Source organism: Callospermophilus lateralis, chromosome 6, assembly GCF_048772815.1.
Source record: "Callospermophilus lateralis isolate mCalLat2 chromosome 6, mCalLat2.hap1, whole genome shotgun sequence".
In the NCBI taxonomy this organism is placed as follows: Eukaryota; Metazoa; Chordata; class Mammalia; order Rodentia; family Sciuridae; genus Callospermophilus; species Callospermophilus lateralis.
This window is the reverse complement of record NC_135310.1, coordinates 111,684,619-111,707,350: the sequence shown is the minus strand read 5'-3', so window position 1 is coordinate 111,707,350 and position 22,732 is coordinate 111,684,619. Positions and strand designations below refer to the sequence as shown.

Genomic DNA, 22,732 nt, shown 5'->3' with positions numbered 1-22,732 from the left:
CAAAATGTAGGGAGAAAGGGGTTGGGTATTCTGTTGCTCCTTGACTCTTTCTCTATACATGTTTCTCTAATGTTCTTCACTTTCTGTCTCCCTCCCTCTGTGATATTCTCACTACAGATGGTGTTGGGTCAAATTGAAGACCACAGACGAACCCACCAACCCATCAATATTCCCTTCTTTGATGTGTTCCTCAGGCATCTCTGCCAGGGTTAGTGCCTCCCTCTGCTTTTTCCTGACTCCCACCCAACATTTACTCTTTCCTTCCCTTCCTGCTCCCTTTCCTTATTTCTGGGTCAACTAACCAGGTGTGGCTTCTACCCCTTACCACTGGCCCCCAGGCTCCAGTGTGGAAGTGAAGGAAGACAAGTGCTGGGAGAAGGTGGAGGTATCCTCCAACCCACACCGGGCCAGTAAGCTGATGGACCGCAACCCCAAGACCTACTGGGAGTCCAATGGTAGCACTGGCTCCCACTACATCACTTTGCACATGCAACGTGGTGTTCTTATTAGGTATGAACACACCCATTTGCATGCATGTTCATGCACACAGATATTTTGATAGACCCTTATATATATATTCCAGAACATCCACATAGAATTCTACATATAACTCCCATCCCTGAGGGCCATACTCAAACCCATTTCCGTGCAGTGAAAAGATAGACTGACTACCTTGGTTCTGTGTATAGATACTTCTTGCTTGCTGAGCATTGAACCTACAAATACCCCAACAGTTACAAATGTCACCTCCCTGTGACTAGTGTTGAGGGAGATCAGTAACTGATTTATCTACTCTTCCTGGAGTCATTTGTTTAATGCCAAGCATCTGTACATGGCACTGTACTAGGATCTGGGGATACAAGGACAATAAGATATGGTTGTATCAGGGAACTCACGGTCTAGCTGGGGAGTCAGATTAGAAAATCAGAGCTGGGGATATAGCTCAGCTAGTAGAGTGCTTGCCTCACATGCACAAGGCCCTAGGTTTATTTCCCAGCACCATACGCACACACAAAAAAGTAGAGTGTACAGTAAAGAAAAAACATGGGCTGGGCAGGTGGCAAGCCTAACATCCCAGCTGCTTGTGGAACTGAGGTGATAGGATTGTTAGATCCCAGGAGTTCAAGGCCAGCCTGGACAACATAGTGAGACTCCATCTTTAAAAAGAAAAAAAAAAAAGCTAAAAGAACAAAAAAACATCATGCTTTATATGTGCCTTGAATACTGATGCTGATGGAAGGGTCAAGGGGCTTCCTTCTAGAAGGAGGGATTGACTGAACTAAGGTTTAAAATTGAGTGTTTTTTTTGGTTGGGTTTTTGTTTTTTGGTTTGAGGAGGAGGGGTGGTTGTTTTTTGTGGTGCTGGGAATCAAACTAAGGGCTTTGCTTATGCTAGGCAAGAGCTCTATCATCTGAGCTACACCCAGCCCTGAAGTTGAAATTAGCTAGATAAAGAAGGGGCAGTGGATGTTGCAGGCAGAGGGACAACATGTGTGTAAAATGGAAGTAAGAAACAGCGCTGTGTTGGGGAACTTTAAGTAATTGTGTTTGCCTGAAATGAAGTGTGTATGTTATTATAGTGACAGAATATGAAGCCAGGAGGGTAGGCTTAGGCAGATGAGAAAGATTTGTGAACTAAAGTTTTTTGGATTTTGCTCTGAAACTTGGTGGGGCCATTGAAGAATTTTAAGAACAGACAAAACTAAACTTTTTATTTAGAAAACTCATTTAGGCAATTATGGGAGTTTGGGTTAGAGGCCAGGAAAAAGGAGTTGAAAGGTTTCTTCAGTGGTTTAGTTAAGGAGTGCTTGATGTGTTCAGTTAGGCAGAAGGACTTGGAATAGAGAGGAGGTGATGAATCAGGGGTCTACTGGACTTACTCTTTTTTTTTAATATTTAGTTATAGGTGGACATAACATCTTTATTTTATGTGATGCTGAGGATTGAACCCAATGCCTCACACATGCTCTACCTCTGAGCTACAACTCCTACCCCGCCCCACTCACTCTTGATTGGATGATAGAAGCCATGAAAGTGAGATGTCCATAGTGACAGTGGTCTATGTTCTAGTTTGAGGATACAGTAAATGGCCCATTTATTTCACAGGAGAGAGCAATAGGAAGGGGGCAGGTTTACATGGATAGATGATTGTTCTACTTGAGCTTGCTGATTTGAAGTACCTGTGGGACATGACATGGAAATGTTTTAAGTATACAGCATGAACACTCAGGAGCAGACTGGGTTAAAGATGTGAATCTTGAGTCATTTTTGAATTAATTTTTTATTGAAGCCGTGAGTTTAAATGAAGTCACTTTGGGGAAGTATAAAGGCAAGAGCAGAGGGTCTGGGGAAGAAAGATATGTTAGGAGCCAGCAAAGGAGCAGGAGCCCGAGAAAGAAATAGTAGAGTGAAATAGATTTGACTGACCCCTTTCTCCTCTCTCAGGCAGCTGACTTTGCTGGTGGCCAGTGAGGACTCAAGTTACATGCCAGCCAGGGTGGTGGTATTTGGGGGTGACAGTACCAGTTGCATCAGCACTGAGCTCAATATGGTGAGGATGCATGTGCCCCCCTTCACCTTACTTTACTCCCCATATTTCTATTTATCCCATGGCCTATGGGAAGGATGCAGTCCCTGGGGAATGACCTCCTCCTTTCGGAAAGGTCTCACCTTGTAAGCAACAAGAATAGAATTAGGGATTTGTAACTGTGTGGCTTCCTAGGCTCAGTGAAGGGCACATGCCATAACCACCTTGGTTGCTGTCAGCAGTCCTTCCAGCCCTGCTTCTTTAGGTGACAACTATCTCTCTTGGTCTCTTTTGCCCTGCCAGGTAAATGTGATGCCCTCTGCCAGCCGGGTAACCCTCCTGGAGAATCTGAACCGCTTCTGGCCCATCATCCAGATCCGTATAAAGCGCTGCCAGCAGGTGGGGCTGGGAAGAGAATGGGGCGGAAGATCAGAAAGTAACACAGGGTCCCTTTAGGGACTGGGTTCCCTAACATTTAAAGGTCAAGGCTTCAACCAAGGTTTCTCTTTGGTCTGCTTGGGAGATGACCCAGCAAACCGTTAAGTTCCAGAGTTATGGAGGTATCCTCAGCAGCTCTGTGGAACTCACGGCATAAGGCCTGACTTTGGAAATACGTAGTGGCTCAGGTGATTTATGTGACAGATGAGTCTACTTGCATGCAGGGCGGCATCGACACCCGGGTTCGGGGTGTGGAGGTCCTGGGCCCTAAGCCCACTTTCTGGCCACTGTTCCGGGAGCAGCTGTGTCGCCGTACATGTCTCTTCTACACAATTCAGGCTCAAGCCTGGAGCCGGGACATAGCAGAGGACCGCAAGCGCCTTCTCCAGCTCTGTCCCAGGTGGGTGGGGTATAAAGGAGGGAAGATGGTTAAGGATACTGTAAGAAGTAGGTGGCAGAAGATAGGTTTCCATGGGAGTCTGAGAAGTAAAACTAGTCAGGACATGAGGAGACAAGTGGACATGAGCAAGAAGTATGTGCTGATAGGGCAGAACTGGGGAAAGGACTAAGCTTGGGAAGATTGGGTGTTAATTTGCATTTGAGTGTAGGCCTCAGGCAAACCTGTGTCTTTAATCCTTGTTTTGTTTTTGTATTTGTTTTTGGTACTGGGGCACTCTGCTACTGAGCTGCATCCCCGTTTTAGTTTTTGGGTTTTTTTTTTTTTTTTTATATTTATTTTTTCAGTTGTAGTTGGACTCAATACCTTTATTTTATTTATTTTTATATAGTGCTGAGGATCAAACCTAGGGCCTCGCCCATGCTAGGCAAGTGCTCTATCGTTGAACCACAACCCCAGCCTCTTAGTTTTTATTTTGAGGCAGGATCTTGCTGAATTCACCAGGCTGACCTTGAATTTGCGGTCCTCCTGCCTCAATCTCCAGAATAGCAGTGTCTTTAGTCTTAACTCCACTATTTGTTCCCAGACTGAACAGGGTTTTGCGTCACGAACAGAATTTTGCTGATCGCTTCCTCCCTGATGATGAGGCCGCCCAAGCACTGGGCAAGACCTGCTGGGAGGCCCTGGTCAGCCCCCTAGTGCAGAACATCACCTTGCCCGGTAACCATCCCAATACCTGGCCCTGCTAACCAGCTCCTTATAATTATCCCCAGGAATCACCTGAGTCAATATTCTTGATTCTCTTGATTCCTATGTTTGTCCCCAAAGGCCTGTCGCTCCCTTGTTCCTTTTTCCTTCCAACTCTGGAGACTGTTCCCTGAGATTCTGATATTTGAATCTTCCTCTCAACCCTACTTCCAGCCTGCTGGAGCAAGCCTTGTTGAGGGGTGGACTAGAATTCTGCCCCTAAAACCTTTTTGTACAATTTCTCCTTCTTCCTCCTTCTCTCTGAACTACCTATCTGCTCATTTCCCAAAGCTGCCTCTTCCTGACCTTTCAGATGCAGAAGGTGTGAGCTCTCTGGGATGGCTGCTGGATCAGTACTTAGAGCAGAGAGAGAACTCTCAAATCCCCATGAGTCGAGCAGCATCATTTGCATCTCGAGTTCGTCGCCTTTGCCACTTGCTGGTGCATGCGGAGCCTCCTCCTGGACCTTCTCCTGAACCATTGACACGGCCCTGTGAGTCCCATTGGTGGCCAGTTGAACTGAAAATCTTGGTTCCTTCCTTCTCTGACTTTCTAGCCCCCTGAGAACTACTGCCCTTTCCAGGAGAATCAGTATCCAAGACCCCTGCACTCACCCAGAGGCTGAGGTGAAACCCCTTCTTCTGCCCTCTGTCTCCACAGTCAGCAAAAACAGCAAAGTTCGGGATCGAAGCCCTGCGCCCTCACCAGTTCTTCCAAGCAGCAGCCTGAGGAACATAACCCAGTGCTGGTTGAGTGTAGTGCAGGAGCAGGTGGGCAGAAGCAAGCTGAAGTCTGGGGGGGTGCAGGCTGCGCCTCTTATGTCATTTCTTGCTCTGTCTCCTCAGGTCAGCAGATTCTTGGCTGCAGCCTGGAGGGCCCCAGACTTTGTGCCTCGTTACTGCAAACTCTATGAGCACTTGCAGAGAGCAGGTTCCGAGCTGTTTGGGTCCCGGGCAGCCTTCACCCTGGCTCTGCGCAGCGGTTTCTCTGGTGCCCTGTTGCAGCAGTCCTTTCTCACTGCTGCTCACGTGAGTTTGCCAGCCTCCCAGGCCACAGAGCCATAAACTTGTGTTCATTTCCTTCTACTCTGTTCTTTCACCTCCTTTCACTCCATATTCTCCTTTGCTGCCTCATTCACGGTTTGCCCAGTGCCTTTTCCATTGTTCCCAGATGAGTGAGCAGTTTGCTAGGCACCTTGACCAACAGATCCAGGGTAACCTGTTTGGTGGATCCCCTGGAGTAGAAATGCTGGGGCAGCTTCAGCAACACCTGGAACCCATCATGGTCCTTTCTGGCTTGGAGCTGGCCACTACTTTTGAGCATTTCTATCAGTGAGTGCAGGTCTGGAGAGGGAGGGGATAGGAGGCCTAGATTCTAGAGGAGAAAGAGTTAAGTTTTAGAGGGGAGGAGAAGGAGGCGGCAGTGGAGAGGAGAGTTAAGTTATAGAGATGTTCATACATTGATGGAAAGCAGGTGGAAAGGAAGAGCAGTAGGGCCTGTGACTTGAGCAGGCTGCAACAGAAGGACCTGCCTTCTGGAGGGGGAAGCTGGGCCTGTACTGTGCTGGTACCTACACTTAGGCCTGGATTATGTTGTGTGTGCTGCAGGCACTACATGGCAGACCGTCTTCTGAGCTTGGGTTCCACCTGGCTGGAGGGGGCTGTGCTGGAGCAGATTGGCCTCTGCTTTCCCAACCGCCTCCCCCAGCAGATGTTACGGAGCCTGAGCACCTCAGAGGAGCTACAGCGCCAGTTTCACCTTTTCCAGCTCCAGCAGCTTGACAGGTTGCTCTTGGAGCAGGAAGATGAGGAGGAACTAGAAGAAGAGGGGGTAAGAGCAAGGGGAAAGAGTGGGAGAATAGGAAACAAGAGAAGACTAGAGTCAAGAAGGGAGCCCATAGACCCTTGAAATCCTTCTGTTCCTCAGGAGGAAGAGGAGGAAGAAGAGGCCAGGAAAGAAATTTTTATGGAAGATCCAAGTCCAACAGTTTCCATACTGGTCCTGTCACCACGCTGCTGGCCTGTCTCCCCGCTCTGCTATCTGCACCATCCCAGAAAGTGCCTTCCCACAGAATTCTGTGATGCCCTTGACTGCTTCTCCAGTTTCTACAGCCAGAGTGAGGAGCTAGGGAGAGGAAACTGGAGATTGGAATGATTTATTTGGGGTGGCAAGAGAGGGAAAGGAGAGGATCATGGGACAGGAATATGTAGACATGAAGAAATAATTTCTAGGTTCAGCAGTTTCCTAGGAAAGGGTACAAAAGTGTGGGTTGTAGCTTCATTAATTTTTGCTCTTGGTTCCTTCAACTTTCTATGAATTTGTTTTGTTTTTCTAATTTAAAGTTATATATTTAGTTTTCAGTCCTTAAAATATATATCATTTTTGCTGCACCCCATGGATTTTTTAAAAAGATTTTTTTATTGGAATATAACTAGTATTCTGTAAAATGTACAAATACCAACTATAAGGCTTACTGAATTCCTAGCCCACGTACAACCACATTTCCCCAAGTAAAGAACATCTTCAACATCCCAGAAGGCTTCACCCTCTGTGTACCTTTTTCAATAGTCAATATCACTCCCTAAAAGATACCATTCTTTTTCCCTTTACTTCCATTTATCACCATAGATTTTTTTTTTTTTTTTTGGTAGCAGGGATTGAACCCAGTCGATGCTCAACTGCTGAACCACATCCCTAGCCTTTTTTATTTTTCTTCTGAGACAGGCCTTAAACTTGCAATCCTCCTGCCTCAGCCTCAGGAGTCACTGGGATTACAGGCATGTGCCACTGTGCCTGGCTTATCATCATAGATTTTTTTTGGTCTGTATTTGCATATCATACAAATGGAATCATAGAGGATGTACTCTGTTGTACCTGATTTCTTACACACATGTAATTGTAAGAATTATCAGATCATCAGTTATATCATTAGTTTGTTCTTTTGTATTGCTGAGTCATATTCCATTGTCTGAATCTATTTATCTTTTCTGCTGTTGATAGATATTTGGGGTGTTCCATATGTTTGTTTATTTTATTTATTTGGGGTTTTGTTTTTTGTTTTTTGTTTTGGTACCAAGGATTGAATCCAGAGATATTTAACCACTGAGTCACATCCCCAGCCTTTTTATTTTTTTATTTTGAGACAAGGTCATGCTAATTTGCTTAGGCCTGGCTAAGTTACTGAGACTTGCCTAGAACTTTCAATTTTTCTGCCTCAATCTCCCAAGTCGCTGAAATAACAGGCATGTGCCACCATACCCAGCTTCCATGTTTCCATTATACAGTATTTTTAATTGTTGCTTAGTTCCAAGAATTTTCTAATTTTTATAATTATTTTTTCTTTGATTTGTTAGTTTTTTAAAAGTATATTTGAAAATTTTAGAGTTCTACCTTCATTCTGTTGTGGCTAGAGAATATGATTTTTGTGATTCTGAACCTTTGCAATTAATTGAAATTTCTTTTATGGCCTAATAGATGGCCAGATTTTATAAGTGTTCCATGTATGATTAAGAAAAATGTGGAGCCAGGAGCAGTGGTACCCACTTGTAATTCCAGCTAATAGGGAAGCTGAGGCAGGAGAATCCCAAGTTGGAGACCAATCTCTGCAATTTATCAAGACCTTGTCTCAAACAAACAAACAAAAACTGGATAGCCAGGGCTGTAGCTCAGTGATAGAACACCCCTCAGTTCAATCCTCAGTACTGTAAAACTAAAAAAACATAAGGGAAAGAAAAATGTGTTCCTTAGCTGTTGGATATAGGATGCTATATGTTTCATTTAACAGACCTAGTTAATTAGTTAATTGAATTATTAACATATTCTATGTATCTTACTAATTTCTCCCCCGTTTTGGTGACTGAACCCACAGCCTTGTGCATGCAAGGCAAGCACTCAGCCAACTGAGCTATACCCCCAGCCCCTTACTAGTTTTTATCTACTTCATCTACTGAGAGAGGTTTGCTAAAATGTACCCTTATCATAGTGATTTTAAAAACTTAACCATGTCAGTTTTGTTATATATACAAAACAAAAATATATATAATTTGTATAATAAATATTTATTTTATATAACAAAAATATATATCATATAACAAAAAAATATATATACATATAATTTTTTTGCTATGTTGTTAGATACATTTTAAAATCAATTAGTCATGCCATATAATAGAACTTTCTGTAATGATGGAAAAGTTCTTTCATGCACTCTTTAACATGATAGCCATTCATGGTTGTTAGGTACTTGAAGTGTTACTAACACAACTGAGGAACTGAATAATTTATTAATAAGTTTAAATATAAATAGTTAACTTGTGACTAGTGACTAATGGACTCTGTACATATAGTCTTCATGGTAAATTAAACTTTATTATTATTGTGAACTTTTTTCTAATAAGGCCTTTTCTCTTAAAGTCTATTTTTCTCAGGTATTAATTGTATACCAGCATTCTTTGGTTCCCATTTTTCTGGTGTATCTTTTTTTTTTCCTATCCTTTTACTGTTTTGTTTTTGCACTAAGAGAAGTTCTTCATCTTTTATGTTTCTTTCTTTTTTTTTGTACTGAGGATTGAACTCAGGAGCACTTGACCACTGAGTTACATCCCCAGCCCTATTTTGTGTTTTATTTAGAGACAGGGCTTCACTGAGTTGGTAAGTGCCTCGCTGTTGCTGAGGCTGGCTTCCAACTCGTGATCCTCTTGCTTCAGCCTCCCAAGCTGCTGGGATTACAGGCAGCACCACTGTGCCTGGCTATAGATTTCTTTTTTAATTGTGGCAAAATATAGCTAACATAACATTTGCCATTTTAATGATTTTTAAGTATACAATTTAGTTGTCCTTTTACTTAAAAATTTTTTAAATTTGCAAAGAATTTCAAGAAACCCATGTAACCTTTATCCAAATTTTCCTTTTATGAACTTTTTATTAACATTGCTCTTATCATTTGCTTTTCTTGTGTATGTATGTATGTGCATGTACATTATCTATGTGTGATCCACACACACATATACACATTTTTGGCAAACATTGCATAAACTCTGCCCCTAAATACTTTTAGTACATAATTCCTAAAGAATAAAGGTATTCTCCTACATAATAAGTTTATTTATTAATAAATTTAACATCTATATTCCAGTTTTGTGAGTTGACCCATAACATTTTCCATGTCTTTTTTTTTTTTTTTTTTTTTTCAGGAGAGGATGCAGTCTAGGATTACCTGTCATATTTTGTTGTCAGGTCTCTTTAGTCTCTTTTAATCTAGACTATTTCCTCAACTTTCTTTGTCATTTGGGAAATTGACTTTTTTTTTTTTTTTTTTGGTGGTGGTACTGGGGCTTGAACTCAGGTGCTCTGTCACTGAGGTACACCATCAGCTTTTTTTTTTTTTTTCTTTTCAATATTTTGAGATTGTCTTCTTACTGAATTACCTAGGCTGGCCTCAGCCTCCTCAGGAACTGAGATTTCAGGTGTGCACCATCACATAAACCAGACCTTTAAAATTTTTTAAGTAGTTTCTCATTTTAAATTTGTATGTTTTCTCATGATTAGACTTCAGGTTATACATTCCCAGGTGGAGTACTAAGTAAATGATGTTATGTTCTTCTCAAGGTATTTCATCCCCAGACACACAGTTTCTATCTGCCTTTTTGTTTATGATGTTAATTTTTTTTCAATGTTGACGGTTGAAATTTTTATTTTATCATTGTTTTTGTTTTTTCGGTGCTGAAAAAAACCTAGGGCCTGATTCATGCTAAGTAATTGCTGTATCATCACAGCCCCCTGTGATGTTAATTTTGACAACCAGGTCAAAAGGTTGTTTGAGTTCTCTACCTTATAGTTAATATTTCTCCCTTGTTACCATTAACAAGCAGTATGTGGGAGAAGATACTTTAAAGTCATGCCAGCATTCTACTCCCATCAGAATTTTCCCCAGTATAATTTTAACTTTGGCATACCCTTATGTTTTACATATGACTTAGAAATTATCTAGAGTTTATTTTCTTTTCAACCCGACAGTCTCTTTTTCTGAGTTGTCAATTCTAGCCTATTTATTTATGAATAACAACATCTTTAATCTTTTATATTTTTATTTACTCTTATGTTTAAAAAATAATAATAAATTGAATACCTTTGTACAAATGATTCTACTCTGGGTTTTTGTGCATTTTTACTTTCTTCTTTAGGATTGACAGATTTTTTTTTTTAATTTTTTTTCTGTCAGTTTTAGAAGTTATGCATTCATTTTTGTATTGGTCTTTATTTTTCATTTTTATTTTTTGCCATAATGGTGATCAAACCCAAGGCCTCATGCATGCTAGTAAAGTGCCCCTACCTTTATATTTTTAACCTTCTTGAATTCATGTGATTTCCCACTTTTCTGAACAATTAAAGGACCTTTGAAAAATCTCAACTCCATCCTAACTCCTATTTTACTGGTGTTTAGTATTTTAGAATTATCTTTTTTTTTTTATTTCCAAGTTTAATCATTATTCAGTGGTTATTTACATTTGCCATCGTGCCAATTGCTTTAGTCACCATTCTTTTTGCATCTTGGTCTTTCTATGCTCAGTTGTCTTCTTTTTTAAGTACATCCATTAAAAGTTTCTGCATTGAGGGAATATTGGTAGAAAACCTGGGTTCAATCCCCAGCACCATGAAAAAAGAAAAACCTTACCAGTTTTTATTTGTCTGAGAATGGGTCATTTTACTCTTATTTAAAAAATAATTTTTTATTATAGTAAAATTCAAGCATATACAAACATAATAAATAAACTTCAGTCCACCAGTATATTGTAAGTCATGGCCAATCTTGTTTCATCTAGTCCCCCTAACCTACTTTCTCCCATCCCCATATCTGAAAGGTAAGTTAAAAATATTTTCTAATACCATTAAATATATAGTGTTCATATTTCCCTTGTTATCTTGAGTTTTGTTTTTGTTTTTGTTTGATTAGTTTAATGATGATCTAAGCAGCCCACATAATGCATTTGGTTGAATTATCACTCACTCCCTTAATCTATAGGTTTCTGCCTCCCTTTTTTCCCCCTTGTAATTGTTTCTGGAGGAAATTGGTTGGTTGTTAATTAGAGTTGTCCCTAGGCTGGCTTTTGCTGACTGCATCCACCTGGTATCTTCTAGCATATTGCTCTCTCTCCTTTATTTCCTGAAACCTGATATTTAGATGTAGAGGATTAATCAGATTCTACTTTGATTTCTTGCCAGAAAGCATCAAGGGTGGCACTGTATCCTTCCAGCAGAAGGCATGTTAGAGCTAGCTGTCTGTCTCTCTTTGAGATGTTAAGACAGATCAGTGGATTTCAATGTCACCAATCTCATCTACATATTACATGTAATTTTTTTTAAATATTTTTTTATTTTTTAGTTTTTGGCGCACACAACATCTTTGTTTGTATGTGGTGCTGAGGATCGAACCCGGGCCGCACACATGCCAGGCGAGCGTGCTACCGCTTGAGCCAAATCCCCATCCCCTACATGTAATTTTTCATGAGATTTTCATGTCTGTCATTTTATTGGGGATTATAAAATGGTGATACTATAGTTTTGTCACTCCTTTATGTGTTAGCTGGAATGTTTTCTCTATAAAGAGAAACTTACTCTCATCAATTATTGGTTACCTCAAAATATAGTTTTTTAGGGAAGGCTTAACCCTTCCCTCTTGTTCCATTTTTTTTAAAATATTTATTTATTTATTTGGCGGACACAACATCTTTGTTTGTATGTGGTGCTGAGGATCGAACCCGGGCCGCACGCATGCCAGGCAAGTGCGTTACCGCTTGAGCCACATCCCCAGCCCCAATGTTCCATATTTTTTTAAAAGTTTTTTTCAGTTGTAAATGGACAGAATGCCTTTATTTTATTTGTTTATTTGGTGCTAAGGATTGAACCTAGTACCTCACACATGGTAAGCAAGTATCTGCCACTAAGTTACAGCCCCACCTGTTCTCCTCTATCTATCTATCTATCTATCTATCTATGTTTTAGTTGTAGTTGGACACAATACCTTTATTTTATTTATTTATTTTTATGTGGTGCTGAAGATCGAACCCAGGGCCTTGCATATGCCAGGCGAGAGTTCTACCGCTGAGCTACAACCCCAGCCCCCCTCCTTTATTTTTTAACCAGTTAGTTATAATAACTGTTGGTTCCCTAGTAAACTCATGTAAGCCCAATGTAGTCTTTTAAAAATGTGTATCATTATGAACTCAGATTGAAAAATATTTTTTGTTTTTATAATCTGACCCTAACCCCCTCATTTCCTTTAGTCTTTGCCTCCACCTTTCTCCTCAATAATTTCCTAGGTCAGAACCACCCAGTCCTGGACATGGGACCACATCGGCGACTGCAGTGGACATGGCTGGGCAGGGCTGAGCTGCAGTTTGGTGACCAGACCCTGCATGTGTCCACCGTGCAAATGTGGCTGCTGTTGAATTTCAATCAGATGGAGGTGCCTTAGCTCCTTAGCCTCTCAGTATTCTCTTCTGCCTGTCTCTATTTTCCTACTAAACTCTCTAGGTCCATACTCCTCCCTCCTTTTCTCTTCCTTTCCCTTTACCCCTGACTGGCCTTGTTTCTCCTCACCAGGAGGTATCAATAGAGACCTTGCTGAAGAATTCTGACCTCTCTGCTGAGCTACTGCACCAGGCACTTCTGCCCCTCACCTCTGAGAATGGCCCTTTGACCCTGCAAGAGGGTCAGGACTTTCCACACAGGGGTAGGTCAGTGGGGGCTGAGCTAAGTCTCTTCTGTGGGGCAGGGGGGCTCTCAGATTGGTGAATGGTATACAAGGGAATGAGTGTCTAGTAATGTCTTCTTAGTCCTTACTCATGTGTCCCTCCTTATCCTTGGGAACCTGACTAGAACCTGGTTTCCAGGTATGCTGCGGCTCCGCAGGCCTGGACTCCAGCCCAGTGAGGAGGTCCTGTGGCTCATACCTCCACAGACATACCTGAATGTTGAGAAGGATGAGGGCCGAACCCTGGAACAGAAGAGGAACCTCTTGAGCTGTCTTCTTGTTCGTATTCTTAAAGCCCATGGAGAAAAAGGCCTCCACATTGATCAGCTGGTTTGTTTGGTAGGCAGAGGGGACCATACCATTGGGAGAGGCAGGGGGTCATGCTTGGGGTTGGGGGATGGAGTCAGAGGTCTCACAAGATAAGGTAAATCACTCTTAGTATGAGACTTCCATTGGGTAGCATTTCCGACTGGGTTTCTATTCCTGACCAAACAGTTAGAAGTTAGAAAAAAAAACTTGAATGTTTAATGTCTGCATGATTAAGTCATTTAGTTCTCACAGTGATCCTAAATATTATTATTTTAGCCTGTTTGACAGATAAGAAAATAAGGCATGAGAAAGTTAATAACTTATCCGTAGTCACACAACCAATAAGTGGTGAGCCAGGCATTGAATTCAGGCAGCCTGGCTCCCCTCAGTAAAGTAGTCTGCTTGTTTTGTTTCTTCTGTCCAGGTGCTGGAGGCCTGGCAGAAGGGCCCAAATCCCCCTGGAAGCCTGGGTCATGCTGTTGCTGGAAGTGTAGCCTGTACTAGTACAGATGTTCTCTCTTGCATTCTGCATCTCCTGGGCCAGGGCTATGTAGAACGGCGTGATGACCGGCCCCAGATCCTGATGTATGCCACACCAGAGCCCATGGGTCCCTGCCGGGGTCAAGCAGATGTCCCTTTCTGTGGCAACCAAAGTACCAAGGCCTCCAAGCCAAGGTAGCCACCCCCACTTCTGTCCCTTTATAATGAGGTAGGAAGGGTTGTAGGGCCAAAGCCAGTTTTTTTTTTTTTTTTTTTTTGGTAAAAACACTTCCAGTCTTTCTGTGTCTGGTCCTATTCCCTTTCTCTATTATTTCCCTCCCTTTGCTAATCTTAATTTTCCCTTTGTGTACCACCATTCCCTTAAGTAAGGGGTCTTGCTATCCTTGTCTTCCTAAAAGCAGCCCTTACACAAGGGACCTAAACACTCAAGCCCTTTTATAGATATCTCTCATTCTAAAAAAATATGAAATATTCTGCAAATATAGAGAGTGCTGAAAAGCACTCTGCTCAGTGAAATATGAAAAAAGTTTGTTCTGCAGAACTTGCTATCAATCAGCCTTTTATAATTGACCAGCACCCCTAAAACTTCCAACATCAGATCCAGTTCATCAGAAACTGTTAATGACACTAATTTTCATGCCTGCTATTTGCATGGTATGTAAAGTGAGTTCTCTGGAATAATCTTTCTCAAATATAAACATGTACACACATCAGCTGGGATTGGGCTCAGTGCAGATCCTGGCTCAGCAGCGCTTTCTGTGAGACTTGTGCTGCTGGTCCATAGGCCACACTTTGTGTAATAAAGAAATAGACTACTCTTTCTCATCAAATGTGCTGCTAGCATTTTGGGTGGGACCTATAGTGGATCTTCCCATCCACTATCGGTTGTTTAGCATCCTTACCTCTGCCCATCAGATCTATGTAGTATTACCAGTCATTGCTACATCCAGCCCCAGCCCCACATTTACCAATCCTTCTGTGGAGGTCTTCGTTCAGACAGTTTGCATTGTAACCCTCAGGCTGGTAAGGCAAATCCAAGTGATGGTGTGCAAGTGGGGAATTGAATCAGGTGGGGTTCAGATGGTAGGTCAGATAAATAGCACAGAGATACTGATTGCTGTCTCTTTTCTCTCCCCAAGCCCAGAAGCCATGGTGGCCCTGGCATCTTTACAGCTGCCAGCAGGCCGCACCATGAGCCCCCAGGAAGTAGAAGGGTTGATGGAGCAGACAGTGCGGCAGGTGCAGGAGACACTGAACTTAGAGCCAGATGTGGCTCAGCACCTTTTGGCTCATACCCACTGGGGTGCCGAACAACTGCTGCAGAATTACAGTGATGACCCTGAGCCACTGTTACTGGCAGCTGGACTGTGTGTACCCCCGGCCCAGGCTGCCCCCACACTCCCTGATCACTGTCCCGTCTGTGTGAGCCCCCTGGAACCCAATGACGACTTGCCCTCCCTTTGCTGCAAGCACTACTGCTGTAAGGTGAGGCCCCAACTCTCCACCCTAACATAGTTTCTTGAAAACTCTACTGAGACCAGTGCCCAGGAGAGAAAAGGCCACTCATTGCTCAGGCCTCCTTTCTCTTTGGCTTGTCTGCTCTTTCCATCCTTTTTAAAACTTGGGTTCTCCTTCTTTTTCTTGTTCTCTTTACTCCCTTCCTCCACGTCCACTCAACAGTAATTATATTAGGCTAATGCCTGAGCCTATGCATCCTCAAAGACAACTATAATTTGTGCCAAGCATAAGAAAACCCATAGAGACCAGAAGGATCAGGGTCAGTTGTGAGGTAGATCCAGGAACAGCTGTCTCTAGCCTTACACATGGTAGGGAAGGGGTGGGTACTAGGTCAGTTACAAGGACACCTGTCTTTTAGCAATCTCTCCTTCTGTCCCTCCCAGTCTTGTTGGAATGAGTATCTGACAACTCGGATCGAGCAGAACCTTGTGCTGAACTGCACCTGCCCCATTGCTGACTGTCCCGCCCAGCCCACCAGCGCCTTTATACGTGCCATCGTCTCCTCACCAGAGGTCATCTCCAAGGTATCCCCTCTAGTCTGAGAGGCTCCAGTCAGAACCAAAGGGCCTCCAGGAATGTATTGACCTGTGGGGTGCTAGGAGCCTGGCGGTTTGGCATCCTGGAGAACCATGTACTCACGTTGTGGCACCTGTGGCCCTACAGTATGAGAAGGCCCTTCTGCGTGGTTATGTGGAGAGCTGTTCCAACCTGACCTGGTGCACCAACCCCCAGGGCTGTGACCGCATCCTCTGCCGCCAAGGCCTAGGCTGTGGGACCACCTGCTCCAAGTGCGGCTGGGCCTCCTGCTTCAACTGTAGCTTCCCTGAGGTGGCTGCCCTCCCCATACCCTGCCCCTGATCAAGTATTCCCGCTCCTTCCCTGCTCAGCACCCCTGCCCTCACAGAATGTGATTTGTCCTTCTTCATCCTCTACAACCCTATTGATGTTCACCCTTCTGTGATTTGTCCTCTCCCTCTCTCTCCCAATACACACCAGCAGGGCCACACTGTCAGGGCTCAGCTGTGTCCTCATCACCCCCTTCTGCTCTAGGCACACTACCCTGCCAGCTGTGGCCACATGTCTCAGTGGGTTGATGATGGTGGTTACTATGACGGCATGAGTGTGGAGGCCCAGAGCAAGCACCTGGCCAAGCTCATCTCCAAACGCTGTCCCAGCTGTCAGGCTCCCATTGAGAAGAACGAGGGGTGCCTGCAGTAAGAAGGGGGTACTGTGGGCATTGGGACATGAGAGGGCAAGGGAGGGGCAGGGAGGCCTGGCAGTAAGAAAGGGACAATGAAGCCTGTTGTAAAGCTCAGAAGATGAACCACCCCTCACTTTGGCACTCCCAGAGTGACTTCCTAGGCCTTCATTTTCCTTTCCTCACTTTGAAATCTATACTGTGGGCAAATTCAAAAGCAAGGGTGCATGCAGCAGGGCTTGGAAAGATGAAGATAACTACAAGGCAGAAGGACAGGCCAGAAGCCCAGGGCATTGTCAGTGGTGTGTCCAGGCACTTGGCAGTCCTGGCACACCCCTGCCCAGAGGCAGGCACCCTCTGACAAGCTAGCTTCCTCCATAGCATGACCTGTGCCAAATGTAACCATGGATTCTGCTGGCGCTGCCTCAAGTCCTGGAAGCCAAATCACAAAGACTATTACAACTGCTCTGCCATGGTAAGGGGCTGGGCACCCAGGAGGCAGAGGCCCAAGAACAATCATGATGGGCTGCTGCTGCTGGCCCTGGGCTAAAAGGGCTTTGTGTCTAGAGCAGTGTGACTGCAGTTGGGACTCAGTGGAGGGGAGGACAGAAGCCACTAGGGCCTGCAGACACTGGGAATTCTGTACTGGGAGGCTTGTTTTCAAGGGCCTTTATCTTCAGAATAAGACTTCTCATCCCCCAAGGGGCCACAGAGAATCTGAGGACAGGGCATCCTCAGTGGGTGCCTGGGCATAGCAGAGCAGGACATGAAGTCATGTGTGGCTCTGGGCAAGCCTCAAAGTCCCCACCTGTAGAGGGGATTAATAATACGACATGTCCCTAATTTAAGTGAAAATCACCTGTGTACAATGCAGAAGCACCTCAGTGGATGGTGGCTATTCTAATTATTAACTCCATCCTGTTGGACCAAAGCATCCAATAACCCTCTCCACGTGTTCTCACCAGGTAAGCAAAGCAGCTCGCCAGGAGAAGAGGTTTCAGGACTATAATGAACGGTGTACTTTCCATCACCAGGCACGGGTGAGCAGGGAGGGAACGGGTAGGTTGACAGGTGAGGCCAGAGGGCTGGGTTGACTGCATGGGAGGCTGTGCTGAGTACCTTCCTCACACAGGAATTTGCTGTGAACTTGCGGAACCGAGTCTCTGCCATCCATGAGGTGCCCCCACCCAGATCCTTCACATTCCTCAGTGATGCCTGCCGGGGCCTTGAGCAGGCTCGAAAGGTGGTAGTAGTGGGGGAACAGTGTACCAAAGGGTCCTGGTGGGCTTGGGTGCTTTTATCTGACTTATCTGGATGGGAGGGACTGAGGAGAGGGTAGGTGGGGAGGCAGAAGTGCCAGGCCCCGGGCAGGGAATGCTGACTGGGGCTTCCCTAGGTGCTGGCCTATGCCTGTGTATACAGCTTCTATAGCCAGGACACAGAGTACATGGATGTGGTGGAGCAGCAGACGGAGAGCCTGGAGCTTCACACCAATGCCCTGCAGATCCTCCTTGGTGAGCAGGGCCCCTCTCAATCCTGAGCATCCATGCCCAACCAGCCAGGTAACACTATGCCCTCATCTTCACTCTGTCCCCATCTTCTTCATTCTGCATAGCTTCTCACCCTTGGGTCTAAAGTCCATGCTATAGGGGCCAAGGGCAGATGTGCACCTGATGGGTTGATCCTGGTCTGTACCCTGCTACTGGCATGTAAGCTCCATGAGTGTCTATAGCCATGCCTGGCACCTGGTAGATACTCCATAGGTGTTTGTGGAAGGAGTGGGTGAGAATGAGAAAAGGAATCAAGCCCCTGTACCTGCCCCTCTACAGAGGAGACCCTGCTGCGCTGCCAAGACCTGGCCTCTTCCCTGCGCCTCCTGCGGACTGACTGTCTCAACACAGGCATGGAGCTGCTGCGGCGGATCCAGGAGAGGCTGCTAGCCATCCTGCAGCATTCCACCCAGGTACCTCCACTGCTGGCCACTTGTGCCCCTGCACTTGACAAGGTCAGGGGCTACCTATGTCCAGCACAACCCTGCCAGGGTCAAGTCCAGAAGGAAAGGCAGTGAGGAGGGTGAATAGATGCTAGGAGGCCTGGGAAGATGTCCCATCCCTGGGACCATCCAGCTGTGCTGCCAGTCCCTGTTTTTTAACCTCCCAGGGTTTCCTATAGAATGGTGGTTGGTTTGCCTCCCATATCAAGGGTTTTTGGCCAGGGTGCCCATCAGAATCACTCAGGGAACCCTTTCAGACTATACTTCCCAGATGTGGGTTCAAAATCTCACAAGTGAGGACCAGAAGGTGAGGATCACTAGAGTAAGGAGCCTACAAGGTTCTTCCAGTTTTAATATGGGTGTGTTGTACCTGCACCATGAACCCTGCCCTCAGGTTGTCACTGACTGGAAAATAACTTGGGCAGAATACATAAACACACTGTAAGCTGCTCGAGCACAGGTGGGGTTCCCGCCAGTGTATCTTGTATTTCTGGAGATTCCCAGCCAGTTACATTGCACAAAGGCATTTGCTTGTGAAGGGCCATGGTAAGAGGAGGGAGCACTCATGGCAGGAGCCTGGCCCTCAGCAAACACAGCTGAAAGTATGCTGGGCACAAGGCCACATGTCCTCTGCTCTCCTGCTTCTGCCAGGATTTCCGAGTTGGTCTTCAGAGTCCATCAGTAGAGGCCCGGGAGGCAAGAGGATCCAACGTACCTGACAATCAGTGAGTAGGGCAGACAGAGCCCCAGAGGGGCAGTGGGAGATGTCAGGCTTCTCCGGGCTCAGAGCAGTGGCTTTCCCTAGGCCCCAGGATTCCTCTGGGCTGGAGGCAGAGGATGAGGAGGAAGAGGACGAGGAGGAAGATGATGAGGATGATGTGCCCGAGTGGCAGCAAGATGAGTTTGATGAGGAGCTGGACAATGACAGCCTTTTCTACGATGAGGAATCTGAAAATCTGGACCGAGAGACTTTCTTCTTTGGTGATGAGGAGGATGATGATGAAGCCTATGACTGAGGGGCAGGATGCAGGAAACTGCTGGAGTTGCCCCACCAGAATCATGGGGCTGTGGGGCTTCCCACCATTGTGAGGAGGGGATCCCCAGTGTCTGCAGCACCCTCTTCTGTTTACTGAATAAACTTTTTTTCACAAACTTCTCTGAAAGGAGGCTGGATAGCTTCCCTAGGGACAGCCAGCTTCATCTCCCACTGTTCCCCTCATACTGTTATCTTTATTTTTATTTATTTATTTTTTTAATATTTATTTTTTAGTTTTCGGCGGATACAACATCTTTATATGTGGTGCTAAGAATCAAACCCGGGCCTCACGCTTGCCAGGCGAGCGCGCTACTGCTTGAGCCACATCCCCAGCCCCGATACTGTTGTCTTTAGACCTCCAGACTCTTCTGCCCTCCGAGAAGGCCCCAAACAGACCCATCTGGTCTAAGCTGATAAAGGGAAGTGAAGTCCACAAGGTCCAGGGCCAGGTGCAGACCCAGCCCCACTTCAGAGGAGATGAGATGAAAGGCCACCCCCAGGATAGCCTTCCTCCAAGAATATGAGGAGGTATCCTCCTCTTAGGGACCTACAGACTTTTAAAGGGTCTCTCTCTACCTTAAAATGAAATGCAGGGGGGTGGGGATATGACCAAAGACTTGCCTCATCCCCACCAAAATACAGACAAAACCATAGAATTTTAAACAATTCTTTTAATTTGCTACTGGGCTAAAGGCAGGAATGATAACTACAGCAGTTTCAGTCAGAAGGTTTTAGTAAAGTGGGCTTAAGTCAGGCAGTTGGGTCATCAGAGACAGCCACCTGCTCAGGAGGATCAGCCTCAAAGTATCGATCCAGAATGGCTTCCACCTCTCCCTCTTCGTAGTCCCACACCTGGAACCTTGAGCCGTCTGCTGCTCCCCGGATCATGGCTGAAAGCACTGGGGAGGGAAGGGAAAGTGAAGCTGCCTCCCTTCTAAACCCTCCTAACCCCCCCCCCCACCGTTTCCTGCCCTAACCCACTGGGGAAAAGCACTGTGCTCAGAGCTTACTAAGGAAGGAGCTGAGGCTGGACCTGCAGAAAGCTGGGGAGTGACGGGTAGCTGTCGAGGGCTTGGAGTACTCACCTCGGCCAGACTGTGGGCGAAACAGGCATAGGATTTGCTTATTGAGGGCCACAGCCCGGCCCAGCTCATAGCCTACACCCAAGGATGGCTGTGTCACTTCAGCCACGACCACTGGAAGAAATGTGAGATTAGGGCTTAATACCTGGGGCCCTTGGGCTTGTAAGCAAAGGATAACAGTTGGCTGTAGTGAGGAGGCCAGGATGTCCCCGGGAAGCTAACATTCCAGGGGAGCTTTTAGGTGGAAGGGAGGTCACTCACCATCTGCCTGCTGCAGCCAGGCCAAGTCTCGCTCATGGATGAGCCTGTCGCCCCCAGCAGCCTCTTCTCCTAAGGTCAAAGAAAAGCTGGTCAATGATGCTCCCCATCCTGGCTCACAGTAACTCTCTGTTGCCCTTGATAACTCTTATGTCCACCCTACTCTGTGGGGGAGAACTTCAAGGGCTTGTCCAATACAAGGAGGCTGTCAAAAGGGGTGATCAACTACTATATATGTATTTTTTTTTTCCACTCAACCCTGTGCAAGGTGGCACTGTGTGACTAAGGCACATGAAGATATAGGAAGGACTAACATTGTGGAACCAAGTGGCTAGACAAAAGTTCATGGGCACAGAGGGTAAGGACTGCTGTTTCCAGCTTGATTAAATGCTATCCTTCAGGATGGTGAGGCTCACATCTAGAGGCATCAGAACCACTGGACAGCTTGTTAAAAACAGATTCAAAGGCTTTATCTTATTCAAAGGCTTTAATCAGACTGGTGATTGATAGATTACATTTTAAACAAACTCCCTCATGACACTTGAGCACACTTAAGCTCCAGAACTACCAGACAAGTAGGCCCTATGGACCTAGTGGACCTTGAGCTTCAGGATCCCTAACTTGCATAGGCCTTTTCTAATTCCCTAGTAATTTGGTTTTGTGATTTTTGTTTTTTAAAAGGTCTCCAAAAATTGCATTAGGTCCCACAAATCATGGCCTTGCTCTTGGGTAAGGGAGGTGGAATCACTAAAAGTTATCTGGGCAGAAGGAACAAACTGGAAGGATGGTGAGATTCCAGACCAACGTATCAAAACTTGGCTTTAGAAAGATCAGCTTCCGGGATCTTTCACTCAGCATCACTTTGCTAACAGCCTGAACAGAGGACATTCAGGCTGAAGGTAGCTCAGGGGAGGGTGGTTGAGAAAAGTGGGGTCTGTCGGGTCAAAGAGAGGGCTGATTCTTAGAAAGCCGAGAGGCGGGGCAGAGGACCCGCGGGGCGAAGTGGGACATGAGCTGGGAGAAGTGGCCCAATCTCTCTACCTTCAGCTCTTCGCCAAAAGCGCCCGGGAGGGGGCTGAAGAGAGTTCAAGGGACCGAAGTTAGAGAGCCCAATGCTAGGACTGGTGTCTCAAGGGAGTGTACTGGGGCAGACGCCGCCTGCGCCCACTGGGGTTCCTTCTAGGGCGGGGGCGCTGGACCGAGCGCCGGGCAGGAAGGTGGGGCGTGCAGTGGCCGTAAGAGGCGGGGGCCAGGCCCGTCTCTCGCCAGCCTGTCCCCAGGTCTGCCTCCCCGCAGCCCGCGCCCCCGCAGCCTCACCACGCGCGCCTAGCTCGGCCGCCGCCATGTGCTCGGTGAGCACTGCCCCGAAGCGCCGCAGCCGGGATACGATCCGCGCGTACAAAGCCCGGTCCTCGCGTCCGCCACGGATGCTCCCGCAGAAGTACAGGGCCCGGCGGCCCGGTGCGCCCGGCTCCACCGGCTCCCCGCGCCCCCGCGCCCCGGCCGCTGCCATCGCCGCCGCCACGCGCTGCTTCCCGCGCCAGGGGGCGCCTGCCGCGACCACGTGACCCTGGAAAAGGGGTCGAGGGGGCCGCGAGGGGGAGGACCCGGCTAGGCCCTCTTGGGAACCCACCCCTCTGGGCCCTTCTGGACTGTTTCCTTATTCTCAAACCCTCCACCCACCCATGGGCCACTGCAGCCGGTTCTCCCAAATATTTCCAGAACCTGACGCCCACCGCCACCCTGCCCACGCTCTAACCCCTCTCTCCACAGCGCCCTGTCCCTATGGCTCTGCGCCTGCCTCACCACGGTTTCCACTCAGCACCGTGAACACACGTGAACAGACTGAGAACTGCGACCCTCCCTGCCCAGAACACTCCAGAGTCTCACCTGGGGTAAAAACTGAGAGGCCCACATGTCCCACGTGGTTTGGTCACCCACTTGTCTCCCTAACTCCAGCTCCCACTACTCTGTAGC

General features: G+C 46.2%; 2 protein-coding genes across 2 annotated transcripts in view; one reads left to right on the top strand and one right to left on the bottom strand.

Annotated features, from left to right (window-relative positions):
• Cul9 (cullin 9) overlaps nucleotides 1-19,495 on the top strand; it is a 36,488-nt gene extending 16,993 nt beyond the window's left edge. The window contains exons 15-41 of the mRNA XM_076858689.1: nucleotides 118-208; nucleotides 339-510; nucleotides 2,445-2,550; nucleotides 2,830-2,925; nucleotides 3,189-3,364; nucleotides 3,948-4,081; nucleotides 4,422-4,601; nucleotides 4,769-4,878; nucleotides 4,954-5,136; nucleotides 5,279-5,439; nucleotides 5,716-5,938; nucleotides 6,035-6,224; nucleotides 12,427-12,572; nucleotides 12,710-12,839; nucleotides 13,000-13,199; nucleotides 13,594-13,844; nucleotides 14,810-15,155; nucleotides 15,572-15,712; nucleotides 15,852-16,016; nucleotides 16,239-16,402; nucleotides 16,768-16,861; nucleotides 17,352-17,426; nucleotides 17,519-17,629; nucleotides 17,783-17,900; nucleotides 18,216-18,349; nucleotides 19,031-19,104; nucleotides 19,185-19,495. Coding sequence (XP_076714804.1) covers nucleotides 118-208; nucleotides 339-510; nucleotides 2,445-2,550; nucleotides 2,830-2,925; nucleotides 3,189-3,364; nucleotides 3,948-4,081; nucleotides 4,422-4,601; nucleotides 4,769-4,878; nucleotides 4,954-5,136; nucleotides 5,279-5,439; nucleotides 5,716-5,938; nucleotides 6,035-6,224; nucleotides 12,427-12,572; nucleotides 12,710-12,839; nucleotides 13,000-13,199; nucleotides 13,594-13,844; nucleotides 14,810-15,155; nucleotides 15,572-15,712; nucleotides 15,852-16,016; nucleotides 16,239-16,402; nucleotides 16,768-16,861; nucleotides 17,352-17,426; nucleotides 17,519-17,629; nucleotides 17,783-17,900; nucleotides 18,216-18,349; nucleotides 19,031-19,104; nucleotides 19,185-19,395 — 4,182 coding nt within the window. The 3' untranslated portion in view covers nucleotides 19,396-19,495. The remainder of the gene's footprint in view (nucleotides 1-117; nucleotides 209-338; nucleotides 511-2,444; nucleotides 2,551-2,829; nucleotides 2,926-3,188; nucleotides 3,365-3,947; nucleotides 4,082-4,421; nucleotides 4,602-4,768; nucleotides 4,879-4,953; nucleotides 5,137-5,278; nucleotides 5,440-5,715; nucleotides 5,939-6,034; nucleotides 6,225-12,426; nucleotides 12,573-12,709; nucleotides 12,840-12,999; nucleotides 13,200-13,593; nucleotides 13,845-14,809; nucleotides 15,156-15,571; nucleotides 15,713-15,851; nucleotides 16,017-16,238; nucleotides 16,403-16,767; nucleotides 16,862-17,351; nucleotides 17,427-17,518; nucleotides 17,630-17,782; nucleotides 17,901-18,215; nucleotides 18,350-19,030; nucleotides 19,105-19,184) is intronic.
• Nucleotides 19,496-20,165: 670 nt separating this feature from the next.
• Nucleotides 20,166-22,268, bottom strand: Dnph1 (2'-deoxynucleoside 5'-phosphate N-hydrolase 1). The gene is made up of 4 exons (XM_076860149.1): nucleotides 22,073-22,268; nucleotides 20,759-20,827; nucleotides 20,501-20,611; nucleotides 20,166-20,314 (listed from the first exon to the last, which is right to left on the bottom strand). The coding sequence occupies exons 1-4, from the start codon at nucleotides 22,266-22,268 to the stop codon at nucleotides 20,166-20,168; spliced, it is 525 nt and encodes a 174-aa protein (XP_076716264.1).
• Between the last annotated feature and the right edge of the window lie 464 nt (nucleotides 22,269-22,732).